Genomic DNA, 23,557 nt, shown 5'->3' with positions numbered 1-23,557 from the left:
CAGACCTATTAAGCCTGAAATTCTCTGAGTGAGGCACAAAAAATCTGTGTTTCAGTACATCTCTGGGTGGTTCATATACATGCTAGAATTTGAGAACCAGAGGATCATACCTGAACTGCACGTTGGAATCACTTGGAGCACTTTTACACCAGACTGATGCTGTGGTCCCACTCTTAGAACTACTGATTCAGTTGGTCTGGAATAGAGCCTGGGAAGCAGTATTTTTTAAAGCCCTACATGATTATAATGTGATTTTAAAGTGCAGTTGGGGTTGAGATCACTTTTCTAAGCCGATCGCTGAAGCATGAGTTAGCCAGGCAGTGTGGCTGGTGAGAGGGCAGGAAGGGAATTACAGGCAGCTGTGCCAAGGCCCGGATGTATCTGGGGCCCTGGTAAGCCTAGAGAGGACACACAACAAAATTCTGTGGCTTAAAATAAGGTTCATAGCTGTAAGTTTAAGTATTTATTGCAGTACTTCTTAAACATTAATGTACACAGAAATGATCTGAGGATCCTGTGAAAACACAGACCCTTATGCTGTAGGAAGGTTCTATAGCCCTCGCTGTTCCTGAGCGTACATGTCAGAGCGGTTGGGGACTGCAGAAGGGTGTGTGTATCCATAGCTCTAGGGCCAACATAAGGGAACCCAGCTGGGGTGAACTGCAGAGGTCTGTTACTGGGCAGGTGTGTTTTGAGGGCAAGGAGGAAAGATGCAGCCTACCACAACCTCCTAGCCTGTTCTTATTCTCCATCAAGGTCGTACTGCTTTTAGCTCAGCAGTAACCCCCTCCACCTCTCAATCTAGCTGAGCGCATCCCCTGGCCAGGCTAGCAGAGCCAGCTCATTAAGTGACCGCTGGAGCTCTTTGTAACCTGCCAGCCAGCCAGCCAGGGAGGCGCTGGCCGAGGAGGGAGGCTCTCGCGGGGGGCCTCTCTCCCCCTCTTTCCACTTCCCCTGGCTGACAGCGGCGGTGCCTGCGGCAGAGCCTCCCTCTGCAGTAGCCCCTTGCACTTGGCTCGCACTTCTGGGCGCTGTCCATGGTTGCAGCATCTTTCGGCGCGCCACGTCAGGAGGCCGCAGCGGGGCCCTGCGATTGGCGGAGGAGCCGCTCGCCATCCGCCAACACCCCCGCCTCCGAGACCCGGCCCAGAGCTCCGGCCCCGCAGGCGCGTGCCAGCCAGCGTGCGGGGCGCGCCCTGGGGCTCCCGGGCGTCACACCCACTTTCCTTATTAGGGCAGAGTCAGGCGCCCCGAGCCGGCAGCCGGGCGCGGGGTGGGGCGGGAGCCCTGCGAGGCGACGGACGAGGGCGCAGCCACAACCTCAGCCGCCTCCGAGCGGTAGGAGGGAGCAGCCGGTCTCTGCGTCCGGGCCGGCCCCTTTCCGGGGACCCGGCACGTCTAGCCCCGGAGGAGATAGTCCTCCGCGCTCTTCGGGTACCTCTGGTCCAAACCACTCGGAACGACATGGAAGAATTTTTGCAACGCGCCAAGTCTAAACTGGTAAGTTGAGGGAGCAAGGCTGTGTGTGTTGGTGCGCGCGCGCGTGCGCGCGCGCGTTGCTGAAAAAGAAAGGGCATTGCAGCAGAGGAGGAAGAAACAACTTTGCCACTTAGTTGTCAGGGTGTGCGGACTGTCCCCTGGAAAGTATCTCGGGAACTCGGGGGTTTACAGCGGGTAGTCTGTCTCCATAATCCTCCCTCATAGCCAAAGCGCCGGGGTGGGGGTGGTCGTGACCCGGCTGAAGTTGCGTGCTGTGTGTCCAGCTTTGGTCCCTTTGGCTTGAGGTTGGAGAGAGGCAGATCCAGCCGAATCTACAATTTGCTCCTGGAGGCTAGAGGATAAATGGGTGTGGTCCTTGAGAAAAAGAGCCCAGACTTCTGCAGATGCGGTACGTGTAAGTGTAAAAGGAGAAGAAACCGTACTTTAGCTGGAGGGCGTGGCAAAACGTAAGTGAGGAGGTAATAACGCCGACTAGGAGTAACGTGTGAGAATGCGCAGTTTACCCGAGCATCCCTCACGCGGAGCTTGCTCCAGTGCGGGAGTTAGGGATATTCCAGTGCGAATCGAGTCTCTCTGGTCCCTGTTCAGATCTGCAACTTGGGGCAGAGGCAGAACGGGAGAACTCCAACTGTCGCTGGTGGTGTGAGGCTTGCCAGACCATTGTTCTCCTGGGAAGAGACCGGCATGTTGGCTGGCTCTAACTGTACTGTTGTTCAAAGAGTGAAGGGTAATTTCACTCTGTATATCAACAGTTGCTATACATTCTGGAACAACAGATTCTAGCAGTTTCCTAACTCCGAACTGTTTTGGTTCTCCAGCATTGCAGTAATGAACGTAATGGAAATGTTTCTCTTTCCGCCCTTAAAACAAAGATTTTGCCCATTTGGAAGCAATATCTTTAATGAACAGGGAAAGCACCTTGTACAGGCCTGGCATAGGAGGAGATGCATAATTTATGTTGTCTTTAACCTTTAAACCTTCATAAAAGCCAAAATATAAAGTCTGCATTAAGATGACGTCTTAATCACAAGGCAGAATATTTGCAGGGTTATTACTGTCATTCATTTACCCTCGCACTGCAAAGGGAGTGAAGACAGATGTGTGATTCTTAAAAAGATGTAACTGTAAGTATCTTTAAAAAGACCATTAAAGTTGATTAATGCTAATATAAGTACTTTGTTTTCTACCTTAAGCCTCCCAGAGAGTTGATAGTCTGTGGGGATTTCAGAATTGAGGTTTGTGATCGTTTCTGTGTTTATTGCGGACCCTCTTACAGGTTTACTTGAGCACAGGAAGGAGAAAACTGATTGCAGAAATCACTTGCAGTTCTGATAGTATAAGTATGCTCTTTGTTCTTTACCTAACACTGAGTGAGAAATAATCAGAAAAGGTCAATTTTGGCAATTCATTTTTTTGTGGATGAAAATAAATAGCAATCTACGATCATGCAGTTGTAGACTGCACCTGTGCTCCACTCCCATAACATTTATTTTAATAATAAACATTTAGATTGTGGGGTTTGATGTGAGCAAGAGGTTTGTCTCATTTCTGAAGAGCAACTGCTGGGATGGAGAAATTCCCTATTTCAGAGTAATCAGTTGAAAGTAATGTGTAAGTTTATTTACCGAGTTCCTTCATTAGACGAGCAATTGCTCTACATTATTAAAAGAGTGACAGGAAAAAGAAGTGGTTGAAATACTATTCCCACCTTCCTGCTTTAGCCAGAAGAACAATTACTGCTAATTTTAATTTTTTTCTTAGAATAGGTTTCTTGTTAGAGATCACAGTTATCCTTTCATATTCAGCCATAGTAAAGGTGTTTTGGTCACTTTTAGTGTCACATTTCCCCTGACAAATTATATTTTCTAGGTAAATAAAAATTTTACTTAATATGCAACATTCAACTATAGTAGTAGGAAAACCTTTTACTTTAGAGGATATATACCCTTTGTTTAGGAGAAAAATATTAAGTCAATAATTATGGCATTCATTTGTGAGACGTTTATCCATAATAAAATGGTAGGATTTTTTAAGATTAGGTTAATCCTTTGGAAAACATTTTAGGGAGAAGAAAATTATCATGCTGGTTTTCACTTACGCTTTATTAGACCAGAATAAGATAGAATTTAGGTGTTATGTTTAAGCTGTTTTCCATCAGAAGTTGACATAGATTTATCTATATGGTACCTAAAAAAAGTCTAATGGGCAGGTTTTTGTCTACCTACTTGAATTCTTGCTTTGATATTCTGTAGATATGATACATGTCTTTTAATGGTTTGAAATAGCCAATGTCCCTTCCAGAGTCTTAATGGTACCAAACCAAACTTGGGTCCTCTTGCCTGCATGCAGTAAAGCCAATCTACTGACACTGGGTTGCGGTGGAGGAAAATGCAGCATTTATTGCAGGTGCCAAGCAAGAAGTCCAAGTAGTTAGTGCTCCGAAGGCCTGAACTCCCCAGTGGCTTTTAGGGAAAGGTTTTAAAAGACGGCGTGAGGGAGGGGGGTTGTGGGGTATGTGATCAACTCATGAACATTCTTCTGATTGGTTGGTGGTGAGGTAATTGGGAGTCAGCATCATCAACCTTCTGGTTCCAACTGGTCTGGGGTCTGTGTGCTTGTGGGCAGCATACAGTTAACTTCTTCCACCTGCGGGCAGTTTCATTATCTGTAAAGAGCTCAAAGGATATGGCTCAGAATATTATCTATAGCCCTTGAAGAGGAACTAAAAGTCCTTGACTTTGTTTAATGACTAAACTATGATTATTTTGTCTTGCTTGACTGTTTTCCTTTTTTTCTGCATTTTCTCACTTCTCTGATTAAATTTACTCTTTGGAGCTCAGGGAAGGCCTAGGAGGCTAAAGTTGTTTTACAGACAGGAGACAGGTGGAGGACAAGGTGGGGGAGGGGTCTGTTCCAGGAAGGGCTCCTAGGGTCCAGCTCCGTTACATTAACATAACCTTGTCATCACTGGAGTTAGCTAATTTCAATAGACCAAAGGAATTTTAAATTGTAAAATGAAACTGCTATTAGCCAATAATAGCATCTCCAATAATCACAATTTTGGAGAAATTGTTTGTATGCCCTTTCTTCCGACTAGGAGCATTTATTATTCATCTGTCATTGTGAGGAGAGAAACTCTGCTATTCTAGGCCAGGCCCTTGGGTTGAGCAGACATCTTTGAAGGAGAAGGGATGTTTTTCATTTTTAATCAGGTAGTTTGGAGCTTATTTCTATTGAAATTGAGAGAGTGATCTCTTAATTCTCTTTTTCACCCCAGTTCTGCTGGTCCTTAAACTGATGCAGATTCACTTACTTAATCTCATCTGGCTTTTCCTTAAATCTTCCCTTCCGATACCCACCCTTCATTCCTGAGAGTATGTGGCATTTATCAGAAATGGCAAAAGTAAACCTCAAGTGTGGCCTTGGATCACCCCCTCCTGGAGCTCAAATGCTTCTCAAGGGGGCCTGCCTTCTGCGTGGTTAGAACAGGCTTGGGTGCCTGGAGCTTCTCTGTAAAACACCTTACCTGGAGGTGGAGGACAGCAAGGGAAATAGTCACTCCTCCCAAGCACAGTCTCCAGAAATGGTGCCTTCTTGACAAATAGGGAACTGATCCAATTATTGTTAAAACAACCAAGACAGTAGAATAAGCACCAGGAGAGTAAGACGCCCCCCGAGGCTGTAGAGATGGTAATCAAAGGATGATGCTTGTTACCTGGGTTCCCTTCCCCATTCGAGAACCCAGCTATGTTTCTGATCCGGACACTCACTGCTAGAACTAGAAATGAGTGGAAACACGTTTTCTTTCTCTCCTGCCAGTGCCCACCCAGCTTCCTTTTCCACCTGCCCATTTCTAGCTGGAATAGGGACAGAGATCAAATCCTATAGTTCCAGGTCCATCCTTAAATTTTAGCCATGCTTTCCATTTTTAGTTACGCCATTTCCACAGTGATGTCTTAGTCATTCTTAGTTATACTCTTTCTGTGGTAAGAGAAATCGAAGACGGGTAGGGAATGAGGGCTCCCAGCCCTAGACTGTGATTTGGGAAATGTCCTCCAGTTTCATAGTGGTCAGCTCAAAAAAGTATTCAGGCCAAGACAGCCTCATGATGTCAGTAAATGGTCCAAGTTCCCATGAACTTCGGAGAAAAAAAAAAATGTAAATAAGGAATCAGACCCCTGGAACTCTGGCTGGCAGGAAGCCAGGGTCCCCATACTGGGTAGATTGCCTGCCAAGCCTCTCCCATTGCCAGATCCCACCAGCTGATGCAATTCAAGCAGCTGCTCAGGGGTGGGGCATCACTGCAGCCCACGTGCCCTCAGAGGTTGGTCATGAGCCAGCATTGGGCATTTGTGTGGTGGGAGTGTCAGCTGCCAGCAGAAGGATACAGGGCACATCAATATCCCAGGAATGCTGTGGGGAGAGGGTCACCGTCACCGCTAGAGTCTGGGGAGTGCATCTGCCACTTGAGCAGTGACAGCTGCAGACGAAGGGCTCATTTCTGCAGTGGGAATTGGTCCATATGTGGACTTCCGTAGAAGAAAAATTCTGAGTGACCCTAAATGTCAACGTATACTCTGTGGTATGTAGCATAGGGAAAGGAAGCACATTCAAAACTCTAAATGAACAACCACATTAGAGTTGATAGAGGAGATGGGTTTTCAAAAAGAGAAAGAAAAACACTGCAGCATGTCTGCAGAGGAATCATTTGATTGGAAATTGAGAACTATATCCTTCCCGATTTCCTTTATAGGAACAAGGTCATGTGTATCAATAAAAAGCGTCTTTAAAATGAATGTTTCGTACCTTTTAAAGGGCCACGGTGGTAAGGACTAGTAATGATGGAGATGCTGGCCGAGGAGTTTCATTTGGAAAGCTGAGCTCATTCTGATCACAGACCGCAGGATCAGCTCCCTCCCCATCATGACCGAGGGCTGGTGCACTTGAGACTGTGCCTCTTGCCAGAGTATTCCCAAGCAAGAAACTCAGGAATCCAAAGTACTTCTGTGAATGCAGTTCCACCGTCTTAGGGGCTGATGAGAAAAGGGCCCTTGATTGCTTTAGTCTTAGAGTCAGCTCCATTTCTCACTGCCTGAGCTTTCAGACGGAGAGCTGTGGTTTGTCCCAGCCCCCCCGCCTGCGGAGAAGAACCAGGCTTTTTCAGTGTAAATCTCAGAGGGGATTGATCTTCCTCAAAGATAAAGAATTGGTCACTGCTGTTCAGACAGAACCTTGGGTCTGGGAAGATGCGATCAGGTGAGCAAGGACGCCCTTTAATCAGAAATTTGAGGAATATTTTATGTTAACTACGTAAAAAGGTGACAGCTTTGGTATAACTTGTTTATTTCTATGTAGCATTTATTTGGGCAGATATTAACAATGTTTTAGGTTTGGTGTATCAGTCTGGGGAGCTCTTGTAAGCAATAGTGGTTTAGTGATGGACGTCTCACTCTACCTTTACATCTACTCCTCCCTGGGGTACTAGGTAAGCAGACAAGGGTGAGGGATGAATACCTGGGTCTGAATGAAGGATGCAAAAGAGGAAAGAACATCTGGGACCAGAGAGGTAAAGTGCACGGTGTTACCTTGGTCATTGATTCTTTTTGAACCCTGAGGTTTATTGGAGAGTCATGGAGTTTGGAGTCTTCTTTGAAAAGAAACTGGGGAGGGACAGGGCTGATATATTCAGGAGGCAGCATTCACATGGACTTTGATATGACTGGCACCCTCTGGGTTTGTGCAGTGTGCAACCTGCACAATCATACGTGGCTGCCTGCCATGGGTCCCAGAGTAGCCTACTCAAAATCTCTGGCAGCGTTCCAAATCCATTCCTATCTGAGCTCTGTGACTTTGGGCTTTGGTTTCCAGGGAAAGGTAATCTTTCTTCTTAAGAGCTCTTGGGAGGCTAATTGGGCACTAGATTGCCCTGCAAAATCAGATTCACAAAGGTTGGGTTAGAAAAACTAAGCTGATAATACAGCCTTGGGTTTTTACCTGAAAAATGAGATAACGATACCTACTTTGCAGGTTTGTCATAAAGCCAAAATAATGTACCTACAGCCCTCAGCACAGAACCTGGAACAATGCTGCTTCTCTCCATTTGCCCCCATGCTTGTCCTTTCCTGCAGTTCCTTATCTCAGTGAACGGCATTATTATTCATCCAGTTTCTCCAACTGGGAACTTTCTTTTCCTCCATCCCTTCCCCAACCACCATATCCCAGACATCACTAAGTCATCCAGATGACTGCAATGGCCAGCTAACAAGTTGGTCTCCTGCAAACCACTCTCCCACTGGTACCAGGGAGATCACTGTGAAAGCATCTTTCACATCTGTCCCATCATTCCCTTAAATCCTTATTATCACTTTTCATTGCTCTTTGGAGAACCAACAACACTCTTAACCTGACTCTGGAATCTGACCCATTCTGCTGGATTCTCCTCCTACCTCCCTAAGCTTGAATAACTCCTACCTCTTCTGGTCAGGTTAAGGAGAAGGGAAGCCTTTTGCTGAATGACCCCTCCCACCCAGCCTCCCCAATTCATGAGTCTAAGTCAGGTTTTGGGGCGATGTTTTTAGGTCATTTACCTCAGCTTGTTATTATATCTCTATTGGGCATGTTTGTTTGATTAATGAGAGTAGGGACCAGGGTCTCTGTATGGGTTTGCTCACCCCTGTATCTCCAGAACCTGGTGCAGTGCCTGAAGCTCAGTAAGTAGTTTTTGTTTGTTTGCTTGTTTGTTTGTTTGTGAGGGTTTTTTTTTGCCATTAATCATAACACATTATCTTTAATTAAGTACAAAGACCCTTCCAATCATGTCACCTAGCGGTCATTTCACTGACTGCCCTGTTTGGCTGCCAGTCTCTTGTCTCTCTCTTTAGCAATGGTAAGGCAGATATCTTTTTCTCAGAGAAAAGAAATCCATGGTTTGTTGCCTTTGCAATAACAAAAATGCTGGAGAGTGGGGAGGCAAAGATGTTGCCGTTGGCATCTTTCACAGGAACCACATCAAGAGAACCTGGTTGTCTCTTTCTGCTGGCGATCACACCAATTCTTCCCAAGGTAGCGCCTCTGCTCACCATATACAGGTTCCCAGTGTCAAACTTGTTGAAATGAGTCGTCTTGCCAGATTCCAATCAGTCCAAGTGGTGTCGTTCACTTTGAAGGCGATAGGATGGTGGATGGTGCGAGCATCACGGATCACTAGATGACGGATTCCTTTTGTGCCCACAAAGATCTTTCTTACTTTGTACAAGTTGTACTTGACTCCTCCGGTATAATGCGATGAACAACAAAGCAACCCTTGTATCACAGATCAGATAGAAATTCTCCCCAGTCCTGTCAATGCTGCTGACATCCTTGAAGCCAGCAGATGAGGTCTATCAATTGGGACCTTGCCAACAATCTTAAGGAACTGCTGCATGCAGATCTTCTTTACTTCATTTCCTGTCAGGGGATACTTAAGTCTGTTCCTTAGAAAAAGATGAGGGGGAGACACTCTTTGAGCTTGTGGGGATCACCTGATGGATGAGGAGCAAACATACTGGTCTGTTTACTCAGCAGTCAATGCTTTGGAGCTGCTGAATGTTTCAAGGGCTTCTTGGGACCATGAGCCATGACTGTGCTAAGCACAAAAAGAACAAAGTGTTTTTAGAATGAATGAAGCCATAAGGCAAGAGGCTTGCACAAAGCATGAGACATCGTAGTGGCTTAGTAAAATGAGTAAGTAGATGAACAGGTGCAGACTCCTAGAGATCTGAATCTGAAGAGGGGCTGGCGACAGTATAAGGGAATTCTGGTTGGTTTACTAGAAGGAGGTGAGAAACAGTAAGGTCAAGGAGTGTCATACAGCCCTTTTGTATATGGTACACACTTCATACAAAATGTTACTGTAAAATAATGAGGTTAGTTTTTATGCATGATTGCTTGGAATCTGTAAATATTGGTGGAATTAAAGCATGAATGGATTGGGGAGAGGCAGGGGAGGGAATGGGGCGCTCTGCAAAACCACATTGGGCAGATCAGCAGACAGAGTGGAACTTTTAGAGCCTTAGATCCTCTGCTGTGTGGTCCAAAGGGGAAAAATTAGACTCCTCCAATCCCAGCCACTACACCAAGCTTGCCCAGCTTGTTCTGCTGCTTCTGGGCCAGTACTAATGTCATGAGAGAGATTGGCAGAGAAGATTTTCAGTCCTTGAGAGGAAAGTTGAAGGCCTTCCAGACTGGCCTCATCTGTCAAATGAGAACAATAATATATTAGGGCTGTTGCAGGTGTGTATGTACTAAGATAAGAATGTGTCCTCCACCCACAGTAATAAAAACATGAATAGGGCCACGGTGGATAAGAGAGCCAGGAAGCCCTATTTACATTTTATAGAAACAGGGATGATTTTTAGCTCCCTTTAGTTCGAATTTGTTGATTATCTGTCTTAGCTCTAAGAAATAGATTTTTCCACTTAATACCCAAAATAGTCTTGTGAGGTAGCTATTATTTCCCTTTGCAGTTGAGGAAACTGAGGTTCAGTGGGGCAAGAAGTCTGACCAAGGTTTCACAGCCACTAAAGAACAGAGCCAGACTTTGCTCCCAGATCACCTGACTCCCATTCCAGGACCCTCTGCCACATTCGTGTCTTCCCACCAGATATCCTGGAACATTTAATTCTCTTTAAATAAAATGTGAGCAACTCAGCAGGTTTATGGTAGGGCTGGGTAGTGAGTTCACTTTGACCCAAGAGAGGTTCATTTCTTTGTTTCTGACTGTTTTATGTTAAAAAAACCCTTGGATAACTGAGTGATCAATCACTATTACTGAGAACCTGCTGTGAGAAAAATATGGTGCTGGGCTGTCTATGATTTGGTTGAATAAATTGGGAGACTGTTTCACTGTCTACGTAGGTGAAAGAAAAATAAAACATTGATAAACTATTTGGAAGATAGGGTCTGTGACTAGTTTTAGAGTGACTGAAATATTGTGGGTATTTAGTGAATTTTTAATAATGAGAATGGCTCTTTTAAAAAAGTTAGAAGTTGTTCCTTATTTGCCAGCAAGGTTGTGAGTACAGCTTTTGGTTTTCCAGCTTCCTTCATTGTTTTTTCTTTGTTTTTGTTTTTGTTTTTAACAAATGACAGAGTTTTTAATGACCTACAGTAAGCTTTCTTCTGCTCTTGTTTAGATTTCTTATATTAAAAACTGATGCGTGAAAATATGTGCAAACATTATTTTGATTTAGAAACATATTTAGATTTAGTAGTATTATGTATAAAGAAGTAGTAATTAATACAGTGGAGTTCTCAAAATGCATTTTTTAGCTGAAACCTTTTCTCTGTAATTTTATCATTACCATTTTCTTTATGAATAATGTACAATTAAATGTGAGCTCCAGTTCAAATCCCAAATTCTGAATATCGTCTATAAAGTGTTCTTTTTAACTCACTATTAACAACAATTTCCATATGGTTACCAAACACATTCATATACATTATCTTTTTTTTATTGAAGTATAGTTGAGTTACAATGTTGCATTAGTTTCAGGTGTACAGCACAGTGATTCAGTTATATATAGCCTTCTTCAGATTCTCTTCTCTTATAGGTTATTACAAAATACTAAGTATAGTTTCCTGTGCTATACAGTAGGTCCTTATTGGTTATCTATTTTATATATAGTGGTGTGGATATATTAATCCCAAACTCCTAATTTATCTCTCCCCTCCTTTTCCCTTTGGTAACCATAAGTTTGTTTCCTATGTCCTTGGATCTATTTCTGTTTTGTAAGTAAGTTTATTTGTATCTTTCTCCTTCATTGTTGTCACTCTCTTGCTGGAGACAGAATAATTGTTTGATTGAGTGAGTGAGTGAGTGTAGGTTGGGGGAGCTCAGCCCGGGTGACACAGCTGGCCAGAAGAGCTGGGATTAGGACTCGAGTTCTCCACTGTACAGAGCTTCGCTTTTGCTCTCGAGTCTGCCAGCTGAGCAGTGCCTCAGAAAACTGCTGGTTGTACTCGGAGACACATATAGGGGTGAAGAAACAGAGGGAGAAAGGAAAGAAGGAAGGTGGAGGTGGAATTGGAAGGGAAATAGGAGAAAAGTGAAGAATAACAGGATTCAGGGGGGAGGCAAGTTTGAAAAGTGGTGAGACATAGAAGGAAATCCTTCCAAAAGCTCAGAATGGAATGATTTGCAAGAGCAAGAGCTCATGTGTCTGGAGTTCACTTTATTTGGCCACATCAGCCAACCCAAGGTCTCCAGAAAACTGAAAATTACACAAAGGCAGCTTTCCTTCAGACACCTGCAATTGAGTATTAAAAACATATCTTTATAATTGGTTCTTTTCTCACAGGGAGATTCCCCCAGACTCTCTTTCTGAGCCCATTGGTATGATGATACCTGTAAGTCATTTGAAGAATGCTGGGAAAGTAGCAAAGACTCACAAGTGTTAGCACTCATCACCATCCTCGTTACTTAATTTGCGCTTTGACAGAATACCCACGAGGTCGGTTTCTCAGAGCAGGGTGGTGGGAGAAGTGGTTGCCAGAGGCTGTAATTGCTTATAACTTACAATAGGGGAACTGCACAAACAAAACCAAAATCAAACAAACCTTTAAGAAATGGACCCAGGTTCTCAGCAAGTGTCATTCCATCTGATGTAGGGCAAATGGTCCTAAATACCTGCACAGCCTCTGGAGGCCATAACGTCAGTGACAGAAAGTTCACAGTAATGACCCTGAATAATCAAGGAAGAAATACTATTTAAGCTCGGTGTCTGTTTAAGAGAAGGTGGGGTACGTGAGGAATTTCAGAAAAAAAAAAAATCCAACTCAGATAATTCACATAGAAAAAAATAGAACAGAAATCGTCACACGGAGGGTAAGCTTCAGTTGTCTGGAAAAGTCCCTTGCATAGGTGACCTCGTTCTTAAGCGAAGCCAGATATGCGAGATGTCATGGTTTATAGCAAGTGATCATGAGTCAGGACGGAGAGTGATGGTGCTAAAAATGTGAGCCTGATGTGGGAAGGCATGAATAGGCCCGTGGCACATGCAAGATGGGAGAAGGCCCGCTCTCCACTCCCACCCTGAGCTGAGAACTTAATCTGGTTCTGGACTCGGTAGAGAAGTTGCGGCAATGACCATGGCCTGTAAAATAACATCCCTAAGAACAGCCAGAGAGGGAGCGGCAACCTGCTGCTGGACTTCCAATTATTTGAAAGGTTTTAATGGAAGATTTCCCACTCGTAGGAACCATTTCTTTCTCTCAGTTGAAAAAAATAGGACTTTAATGGCTTTGTTTTACTGTATAGTACGGGGATCTATAAGGGAAAAGAATCTGAAAAAAAATAGATATATATATGTATGTATAACTGAATCACTGCTGAACACCTGAAGCTACACAACATTGTAAATCAACTATACTTCAATAAAAATTTTTTTAAAAAGTAAGTGGCTTATTTTTAAAGAGGCCCAACAATTCAATTATGTCCTTTTTTTTTTTTTTTGCTGTGAAAAATTATCTATTAATTAATTGAAGGGTGCAAGAGAGAGTTGTGCACGCTTGCCTCTTGTTCTCCAGAATGGAAGAGAAGTAAGGGCTGGGGCAGAAGCTCATCCTGACGTAGGAGCGTTCTGCCAACCTTTGCGCTCTTCATACACGTTTTCTCTAGCAAGTGGCCTGTGTTGCTGGCCAGACTAGCACCTGGCCCTGGGAGGACAGAAGTGTCCTGACAGGTGGATAGATTAGCTGCTCCCCTGCCACTGGTATGTCTGCGAGGACACGTGCCTGTCTGCTTCCCTGGGAAGGCAGTGTCCCTGAGTCCCTCTGCAGGGAGGCAGGGGGCAAGTCACTCTCTGGCCTCCATCCTCTGCTTTGTTAACACTTTCATCTTCCCCCTGCCCTTAGCAGCCTGATTTGGTTTGCATGCATCATCTCCTGGCTGAAACACCACGTAGAATTCTCTCACCCTTTGGCAGCTACCATATAAACAGACTCCCAAAGCCACTGACTTTTGGAGGCCTGGATTCTTTCAAAGAAAGGTGAGCAGCGTTTTTACCAATCCGTGTGGATTAATACAAACCTCAATTTCAATTCAGGGTTTGTTTTATGTTTTGTGTGTTTATCAAGATCATTGGGAGAATGGGTTTTTTTTTCTTTTTAGATTGTAGGCAAATTGAAAACATGGTCTTAGGACATGTATATAGGTCCTAGAGAAAGATAAACAAGAGGGAGAATTTTATTCTGTAGCTGAATATTTCTTCTGTTCTTTATTTGTGAATTTGCTTTGTAAGACCCTAACATAAAGCCATGCACAAAGCAAAGCAACCTCATTGGTGTGGAACTGGTCATGAGCTTGCCACTTGGCTGATTTCCCCTGGACCGTGGCCTGAAGCGCCATCACTCTTGACTCCAGTCTCCAAAAAAATCCAGACATAAACTCACTGTGGTGGATGCAGATCAAAATACCATTCCAGAGCTGGCTTTTAAAACATTTTGAAAAATTCATTAGCTCTCCAAAGTGTTATGTCATTCTGAGCCCTCTGAGGGGGGAAAATGTATTTCTCACACCTATAGAATTATTTCATGCTAAAATAGCCTTCTGACCAAGTATGACATTGCTGTAAAAATCAATTCACACACACAGGGTTTCATAGGCTGGCATTTACATAGACTGTTCTGATGAATCTCATAAACACTGAGTCATGCTTCTTACTACTGGCCTCTTTCTCGGACTTTTGCTCTCAGCAAGATTTATATACAGCCACCCTGATTGCTGTGTTACACTGGACACACCCTGCCCTGTCACTTCTGGGAATGCTGTGGAAACAGGCATTGGGATTCCACATGTTTAAACACAGCGTTCTATAGCCATAGTCTTTTGTTAGTGATTTCTTGCTTTGAAACTGTTAGTTATTTTAATCACAGATCTTTACATTTGAAACTGTTATAGAAGGATAGATCTTTAACATTGAAACAGGTGACTTTAGACTATTTTAACCTCCTAGTATTATGTTTTAGGCTTTATTTATTTATAAAATAAGAAACATTAAAGCAAATTTGGGAACTAGAGGAAAACTGAAAATGAAATGTAAACAAAAGAAAAAAGCCTAAAAATTAACCACTTTCATTGAAGCATGACTGTTGGCAATATTATGGCAAAGTAGTTTTCTTAGTTTTTCCTGTGTGTAGGATTAGAATAGGATATTCATACATTTTGGTACCCTGATTTTTATTTTACCTAACATAATTTATTAAATATTTCCCTATGTTATTGCATAGCATTCTGAATCAACATCTTAAATAATAGCATGCATTTTTATAAAGAAGATGGACTGTGGTTAAACATTTTGATTGTCCCTCTTTTTTTGCTGTTGTTAGTTACACTATAACAAATATCTTTGTACCTAAAACATTTTGTCCTGTTTAGGATTAGGTCCTTAAAATAGCTTCTCAAATATGTAATTACTGGAGCAAAAGATACAGAGAGTCTCAAGTTTCTTGGTAAATCTTTCCAAATTGATTTCTGGATGAAATCCACCAAATTTCAAGATTCAGAGAGGCTCAGAAAGGTTAACTTGTCTCATAGAACGTTGTGACAGAGCCAAGCAAAAATTTCAGGTCTCTTGACACCTAGGTCTGTGCTCCTGACAAATTTGAGAGACTGTACAGTACTATGCTAATTTAAAAAATATGAATTTGATCAAATTATCTGAAGCTGCCTTGCTACTAAATTCAGACAATCATAATAAAATCTATGCCACACCAGTTACAAATGTTATTTGGGACTAAGAAGCAGAATCTGCCACTTTCTCTTTTTCTTTTCACTTCCTCTCTCAATTATTTAAAAAAAATTGAGCCTTATGGAGCAGTCAAGCTCGTTGCTGTTATACTTGGGATGGTAACTCAAGCCAAGTAGTATTGCACTTCATAACTGCCTCCACCTATGTGATCTCATTTGATCAACCTTGGGGTAGGACACATGTTATTATATCTACATCACAGAGGAGAAGAAAAAGGCCAGAGAGGTGAAATCCAGCCTTGCCCAAGGACACACAGCTGGTAAGTGGCAGAGCTGGGCAGAGAGTCTGTGTCTTCTGAGTCCCATGCCTTTGCTTCCAATCTTATCCGTAGGAACAAAAATTGGTCTAGCCTTTCAAAAGGTAGTTTGATGGTTTCAACTGGAGTTTGGTTGCTTGGCTTTATCTCCATACGAGAAAATGACTGAGTAAAAATATACAGCACTTGGCCAAGTGGAGACTATCCAACGATGAAACACATTCCTGCTGAAGCCGTGTTGCAGGAAACACGCAGGAAAGCAAGCCCACTGAGTTTGCAGTTTTGCGTGATGGCCTCTGACAAACAGTTTGCAAACGTGAGATCAACGGATGCATCACTGGTGGAAACATGTTGAGCTCCACAGGCTCTGGAGACCAAATGTCACCTGTCATGGGAAGGAGGCTCCTGAGAAGCAAGTCTCTGGAGGGCCTGTGGGCATCATCCTTCATACCTGTGATGGGACTACAGGTGCCTGGATGTCACTTATGTCAGCTTCGGCTGAGAGGTCTGTGTAATGGGGGGAAGGGAATTCAATTGCCCGTAACAGGAGCTCCTTCCCTCCTACGAAGGAGGTGTAATTCTGTCAAATTCTCTCTCTCTCTGTCTCCACCCGCCCTATCACTGTTTTTCCATTTGGATCGTATTCATTAACTGGCCCAAAACCTAAATGCACCCCATATTGATGCAGTAGGGAGTTAATTTTAGTTTAGTGTAATTTAATGTAGTTTAAGCTGAATTCTTCTCTTTCCAAAGTCTCGCACTAAGAAACACATATATCTCCAGACCAACATTTCTTATGCCATGGCATGACAGAGGCCACGTGGTTGCTAAATTTAATACATACAAAGATGAAGATGCATCAGACACATTAGCCCCTGGATAGAGGTCCTGGTTTGCCTGTATCTTTCTTAAGAGTTTAATTAATTCACACTGGTGAAAAGAGTGAAACATCCACACAGAGTTGAAAGGAAATTTAGAGAGACAGAGCTCAAGGTTAGTCTGGGCTTGAAATTCTGTCATTAATGAAATTTTCAGGTTTATAGGACACCAGTTTTCCTAAAAACCTTATATGATTTTTTAAAAGAGGAATCTATTGTCTAACAGGATGGTTTGTATACAGTATGGTAATTCCTTTGCAGCTATTGTGTTGGGAAGCTTTAATATATGCTGAGAGAACTATACTTGGGGTGATATTTTCTTATAAGTGTTGGGACGCGAGTGGAAAATCACTGACTCTCAGAGACTTAGCTGTGTAGTTAGATCATGCACATCTGCTAACTAATTAGTATGCGGTGGGGCAGGAGATGCTGCGAGTAAACCCTTGTGTGCCACGGTTTCTAGCGTCCAGCTCGTTGCTGAATACACTTCTGCTGTTTCAAAGACAGAGGGCAGAGAACAAGGAGGGCCAGCTAGGAACGTTCAAGTTAAGCTAGTGTCTTGCCATGAACAGTATCCCTTGCTGGACCTTCTCTTTGCCCTCATTTCCTCAAAACGTCTTTCTCCTGCTTCTTACCCCTGCCACTCACTCCTCAGCAAAGCCTGCCCTTGGCCTTCAAGCAAGGGAATTGACGTCTATCAGTATTTACTCTACAGCTAACATACGTTATTTCATTTGGCCTTCACAGCAATCCTCTGAGAAAGGTATCATTATGCTCGGTGTACAGAGGGGGAAACTGAAGCTCAGGAGAGGTCAGGTGACTTGCTTCAGGGCACACAACTAATGAATGTTAGAGCTAAATTTCTAGTATGCTATACCTGAGTCATAGCTTATATTTCCATTTTGACATACATCTGGGGCATAATGCACTTACTTCAGGACGAGTGGTCATAACGGCAGCACTTACTAAACTCTCCTGTGCATGGGAATCATCCAGGGATCCTGTTACAATGCAGATTCTGATTCAGTGCAGTTTGGGGTGGGACCTGGGATTCTGCCCTTCTCACAAGCTCTCAGGTGATGGTGATGCTGATGCCGCCAGCGCTCCGCACCCCCCCCCAGCCCCACCCCCACCCCGCCTCCAGGGCATTGATTCACGGGGAGGCAGGAGGCACCGTTCATGGCCCCCTGAAAGGGTGTGCTAGAATCTGGTGGGGCTGTCCCCAGCTGAAATGGAATGTTTCCCCAGAGGAGAGGCTGCCTCACTGCACTTTCCTTCTAGCAGGGGACTTGCTGCAGCAAACATAATGTTGTGGTCCAACTTTTTTTTTCTCTTAAAACTATTCACAGTTCCTCCCACCATTTTGTCTCTCTCTTTTCTTGTCTTTCTTTGATAACGTCTTTCAGGCAGTCCTTCGGCATCTGGATGCTCTCCTACTTTCTGTTTCCTTGTCCCCTGTCCCCTTCTCTATTGTTAGTGGTGCACATTTGTATGTGATGCTTTGTTATGGATGGTATTTATGCCCTTTTGTTGATGGCTTTTGCTTTGTCACTCTGCTTCTCTGATATGGTCTTTGTTCACACTCTATTTCCTGCAGCCCACTTTTCCATTTCCAGTTCCTTTTCTCTTAACACAGAATTCTGTTTCTCTTAACACAGTGGGGAGCCCAGAATGGCTTTGAGAAACTCGTGTAGTTTGGGGATGATCAGCAGACATCTTCGAATTTTTAGGAATCATTTTAGATACTGCTTTGTATCAGCTTTCACCAGGTTATGTTCTTTTTGTTTTTTAAAATTAATTAATTTATTTATTTATTTTTGGCTCCAGTTGCGGCGAGCTGGGGCCGCTTTTCATCGCGGTGCGCGGGCCTCTCCCTGTCGCGGCCTCTCCTGTTGCGGAGCACAGGCTCCAGACGCGCAGGCTCAGTAATTGTGGCTCACGGGCCCAGTTGCTCCGCGGCATGTGGGATCTTCCCGGACCGGGGCATGAACCCATGTCCCCTGCATTGGCAGGTTATGTTCTGATGGCAAAAGTCCTCAATGTCGGTGGCTTTCAACAGCTAAGGCATATTTCTCACTCAGGCTATAAGCTGCTGAGGGTCAGCTGTGACTCCAAGTGCCTTCTTCATTCTAAAGGAGCAACAATGTCCTGGGATAGGCTGCTCTTGGGGCAGAAGAAAAGTAAGGGAGCTGGTAGGGTTCAGCAATGGCCAAGCCCATTGGTAGTGGAACAGGAAGTACACTCTTCTGATAGGCGGGCACTGCAGTTACATGACATTGCACAGGGACATATTATTATCCTTCTGTAAGAAGGAAAATTAATAAGTAGAAATAATACTGTAGTGTACTATGTGCTCTGAAGCTAGAATTCATCCTGTCAGGTGGACACTGGCTAGAAGCACACTTCCATTCCAGTAATGGTCATATCAGTGGGTAGATATTCACCAAATAAATACTTCGGTTAAGAAACCTGAGATCCTTTGGCAGTGTTTTTGTTGTTGTTGTTGTTTGTTTTTTGGCCACGCCACATGGCTTGAGGGATTTCAGTTCTCCGAACAAGGATCGAACCCACGCCCCCTGCAATGGAAGGGTGGAGTCCTAACCACTGGACCGCCAGGGAATTCCCTGGCAGTGTTTATTATTATTATTCAATGGAAACCTCCTCCTGCTATTTAGTCATCTCTTATGCCTTCAGATGAGGCTTGGGTGGGGGTTATTCCATGGCCACGTTTGGGATGACTTTAGGCTGCATCTGTGTCCCAAGTTAAAGATTTGGGGAAGCTGGGTTGACAACTTTAGATCACACGGAAGCCTTTATGGAACAAGACTGCCTGGGAAAATCCTTTAAATTTTCTGTGCCTCAGCTTCTTCATATATAAATTGGGAATAATAATAGATCCCCCTTGTAGGGGGGCTTACAGATTGTCTTAGATAGTAGATGTAAAACTCTTAGAATTGCGTTTGATACATAAAAATATTTGAGTGTTTGCTTTGATGATGATGACGACGATGATGATTTCTACCAGTTGGATATTTGACCCCCTGAAAAACATATTAGAGTTTCCAAAACCACCAATTTTAGAACTGATAGACAATCAGACCTATGTTTCCAAGTTTAAGATTTACTTATAAATAAACAAAATCAAAATTAACACAGAAAGTAAGGGCTTAAATTCTTGACCTCTTGATAAAATTAGCAGTAATTTCTCTTAGAGAAATTTATCTCTAGGTTGAGCGTTCATGCCCTTCAGTCATTGTAGGGAGTGAAAATTCTTTAAAATTTGTGCATAAAGTCCTTGTTTCATTTGGCGACCATGTGCATTTGGGGCTTGTGTAAGTGGGGACAGCTGCGTGGTTTGCTGGGAAACTCCAGACAAGAGCAGGAGGAGAGACACAGGACTTCTACCTGGAAGTCAGTGGCTTGGACTGGTTTTGGGGGAAATGGGTGGAGATATACAGGTTAGTGCTGTGCGGGGCGCTTACTAGGGAACGTAATGCAGCTTCTGGCCTGGATGGCTGTTTTGGTCTCATATCCCTTCAACTCAGCCCGAGCAGCCCCAAGGTGAAATGAAAGGACCAAGGGTCATGGAATCAGAATGTCAAGTTCAGCGACTTCTCCGCTGTGTGAACTTGGGTACATTTCTTAACCTCTTTGGGCCTTGGTTTACTCATAATGTAATATTATTTAATATTTATCCAGCCAGGATCATGTACAAGAGCATTATATATATTCTTTAAATATTTACTAAATAACTTCACTTTTACAATAACCCTATTTTGTAGGTACAGTTTTACCCATTTTGTACTTGGGGAAACTGAGGTAGACAGAGGTGAATAACTTGATTGAATTCACGCAGGTAGGAAGGGGTAGAGCCAGGTTTTGAGCCCAAGCAGTCTAGCTTCCAAGGCTGCATTCACACCCACATGCTTTGCTGCTTCTTGGTACAGGCAGCATTTTAACTGAGGTTGCCACTGTGAAGATTCAATCCATTCATGTCTTCCAAATCCTAGTCTACTGCCTGCCACGTAATAAAAGGTGCTCAATAAACATCGATGGTTATTTCCCTTCCCCTCCCCTCTTTCCCTTCCACTGTCCTGGGAGACCCCAGGGAACCAGGATTAGCAGTCCCTGGGAATAGGGTGGGAGATCTTCAGCCCTAATTTTCCCTGGGCAAGACCTCACATAAGTCTCAAATTTACCTTGTATTTTAAGGTCCTGCTTCTGTCCCATATCGCATGAAGCTTTCTCCCACTGTTGGAGCCTTTATGGCACCAAACTGGAAGACATGATGCCATCTTGTAAAACAAGCCCCAAATTAAAAAGAATGATGACACAGTTCCGCGTTCTTCCCAGTACATCATTACATCCCTTTATGGAAATCCTTTACTCCAGTGACACACGAATCATCTTTCATGTATTTTTTAATCTGCTTTGGTTGTCACCTATCTTTAAAAAGTTCTTAATTTTTTCGCCTTTATTCTACATGGTATCAGAACCTTCTCTTGCGGTAAATAATCACTTAGCCAAAAGGTGTGGCACATACAGAGCAGCTGCCATGAAGATTTTAAATACGTGATAAGCCTCTTCGATGATTGTTGCCTTAATTCTGTCACCTCCAACTGGTGACTTGGTTACAAATTGTTCCTGTGACTAGAGCATGTTCCAGAGAATTTTGTCCTGGAAAATGAAATGGCTACAGGGAATAACAAGACGTAGATTTTAGTGATTTCCTTCTACATGGGAGCAGGGTGGCCTTGGAAAATCCCTGATCCTATTTCTGACCTTCTGTTTCTTCAGTTGCAAATGAGGAGCTGGGGCTAGTTCAACAGTTCCAAACCAGGAGCTCTAGCACTTTGACATCTTCCAAGACAGAGGTTGATTTAAATATTATAGCATCCTGTGGAAAAATCCAAATGAACTTTTTGACCAACCCAATAATAATACTGTTACATGGTAAATTAAAACTCTCAAAACTCTCTTTCCACAAAGGAAAGAGAAAATTAAAGGGATCTTTAGTATTGAAAGATTGAGGAACAAGAATCGGTTCTTATTTAATTTTTTTCACAGCACCTTCCACATAATTGGGCAAATTATTCATATCTCCAAGCCTCAGTTTTCTCATCAGTAAAATGGGGACAACTTAGAGTCTGTCTCAGGGCGTTCAGAGAGTTGCTGTGAAGATTCAATGAGATCGTGCACATGAAGTGCTTAGCCTATGACACTCAACAAATTGTGTCTGTTTTCCTAGTTCTTCAGTGTGGGTTCAAAATTACCCAAGGAAGATATTTTCAATTAAACTAGCTCCAACTAGATTATGCCATAAATGTCCTTAACTCCAGGGTGGATCTGCGGTTGTGGTGAACCCAAGGGTGGATTGGTTAATTCCCACTTTCTTGGAAACTGTAACCCGTGTGTGCTTTGTGCAAACTCTTTAGCTGGTCATGCCACCCATCGATTGATAGCATCTGGGCCCAGCCAGAAGATGAGGGGGGAGAGGAGAGGAGAAGGGCGAGGGAAACATATGAAGATCAAAGTCCCTGGAACAGAGAGCAGCGTTCCTGGTACATGCTGTTTATACTATACATACTCTCAATGATAATTGCTACCACTTAACCAGGACTTATGTGCCCGACACTGTGCTAAGTAGATTGCATACACCATCTCTTCTAACTTTCACACTGACTCTATGAGCTCTTTTATCTGTTGGCTAAAGCAAGTCACAAGGCCAGTCCAGATTTAAGGGGTGGAGAGATAGACTCGCCTCTCCTTTTGATGGAAGAAGCTGTATGTGCATGGATGAAGGGAGGGACCATTTTTGCAATCAGTTTGCAACAGCCTTTGTACTATAAATAGTACAGAAGATCATGTATTTCCCTGGAGTAACTTCTGTGCCCAAGAAAAGGGGAGTCAGGTGCCAAGTGCTTCCTAGCATCTTGAGTCCCTTTCATTATAGGTAGAGTCCAAGAGGCAGTGAAACTGAAATGTGGTCCAATTGTTTGGTACACTCAAGAGCCATACTGTAACTATTTGGGGAATTTGGGGTTTTTCTGAATTCACATGGGTTCTCATGTTCAAAACAAGCCCCAAGCTAAGGATGTCACTTACATCCTGTTATCTCAAAGCTCTGCCAAGCACTGCTCGGTTACTGTGGTACCCAAAACCATAAATACTTCCATCAGCCTTTCCAAGGGAGAGAGAATAAGTAATGAATCTTAACTTCTAAAAGTAAGCAAGGCCACAGCTTATCGATTCACAAAGAGGGTTGATCATGGCTGCATGAGCAGTATTATCCAAAAGGTGGGATGTTTTGTAGGAAAAAAGATGATATAATGGGGATCCTTGGATGACTGGAGGTGGTTCATTATATTTTTTTCTGTTTGCAAGTGACACTAGTTTACCATATTTATTAGTAATAATACAGTTTTCTTTTCAAATAAATTTGCTTTTATAAAGAAGTGAGTCATTTAAAATGTAAGCAAATAATAGAGGTGATCTACGGATGGGCAAAAATCTTGAAGATGGTACGTGAATGATTCCTGATAGATGGACACACGTGTGCAAAAGCTAGGAGAGACAACCTCCTCATTCAAAGCAGGAAAATTGAGGCCTGAAAGAGGAAGTAAGTTGCTGAAAGTATCATATCTAATAAACAGGGAGCTGGGCTCCAACCCAGGCCTCCTGTCTCAAATTCATTTTTCTCCCCATTCTAGTAAACTGCTCATTCCCTCTAAGTCAGCAGCCCTAAACAACAGCAACAAAAAATTAGCTGCATGTGCAAACACATTTTATGAGAAAATGTTATAAAATGAATAATATTTTCCCCCATTCACAATTAGGCACTTTATATGCTTGGCGATGAGAATGGTGATTATATTTATCATACATCGGTTGACGTTCACCTCACTATTTGGAGTATTTGCCTCATGATTGATCTGTAGACACACACCATAAGCAGAAGTAACTGTGCACAGCTGAAGTCTGTAATGTGCTGTGACAAATATTGAGACAATACACATTCTTGTGTATTCATATTGAATTAGAGATTTTCTAATCAGAGATCATATATATACCCTTAACAGAATATGTGAAGATGAATAATTAATTAAAAACAAATACATATGGAATGTAGCACCCAC

General features: G+C 43.1%; 1 protein-coding gene and 1 pseudogene across 4 annotated transcripts in view; one reads left to right on the top strand and one right to left on the bottom strand.

Moving 5' to 3' along the window:
• The first annotated feature begins 1,311 nt into the window (after positions 1-1,311).
• Positions 1,312-23,557, top strand: part of PRUNE2 (prune homolog 2 with BCH domain) — a 259,194-nt gene continuing 236,948 nt past the window's right edge. For all 4 annotated transcript variants that reach the window (XM_059924952.1, XM_059924949.1, XM_059924950.1 and 1 more), the window contains exon 1: positions 1,312-1,500. In XM_059924952.1, coding sequence (XP_059780935.1) covers positions 1,465-1,500 — 36 coding nt within the window. In that variant the 5' untranslated portion in view covers positions 1,312-1,464. The remainder of the gene's footprint in view (positions 1,501-23,557) is intronic.
• On the bottom strand, positions 8,407-9,117 carry LOC132367585 (small ribosomal subunit protein eS4, X isoform-like; annotated as a pseudogene).

This window comes from Balaenoptera ricei, chromosome 6, assembly GCF_028023285.1.
Source record: "Balaenoptera ricei isolate mBalRic1 chromosome 6, mBalRic1.hap2, whole genome shotgun sequence".
NCBI classification, from domain to species: domain Eukaryota; kingdom Metazoa; phylum Chordata; class Mammalia; order Artiodactyla; family Balaenopteridae; genus Balaenoptera; species Balaenoptera ricei.
This window is presented reverse-complemented; position numbering and strand designations above follow the sequence as displayed.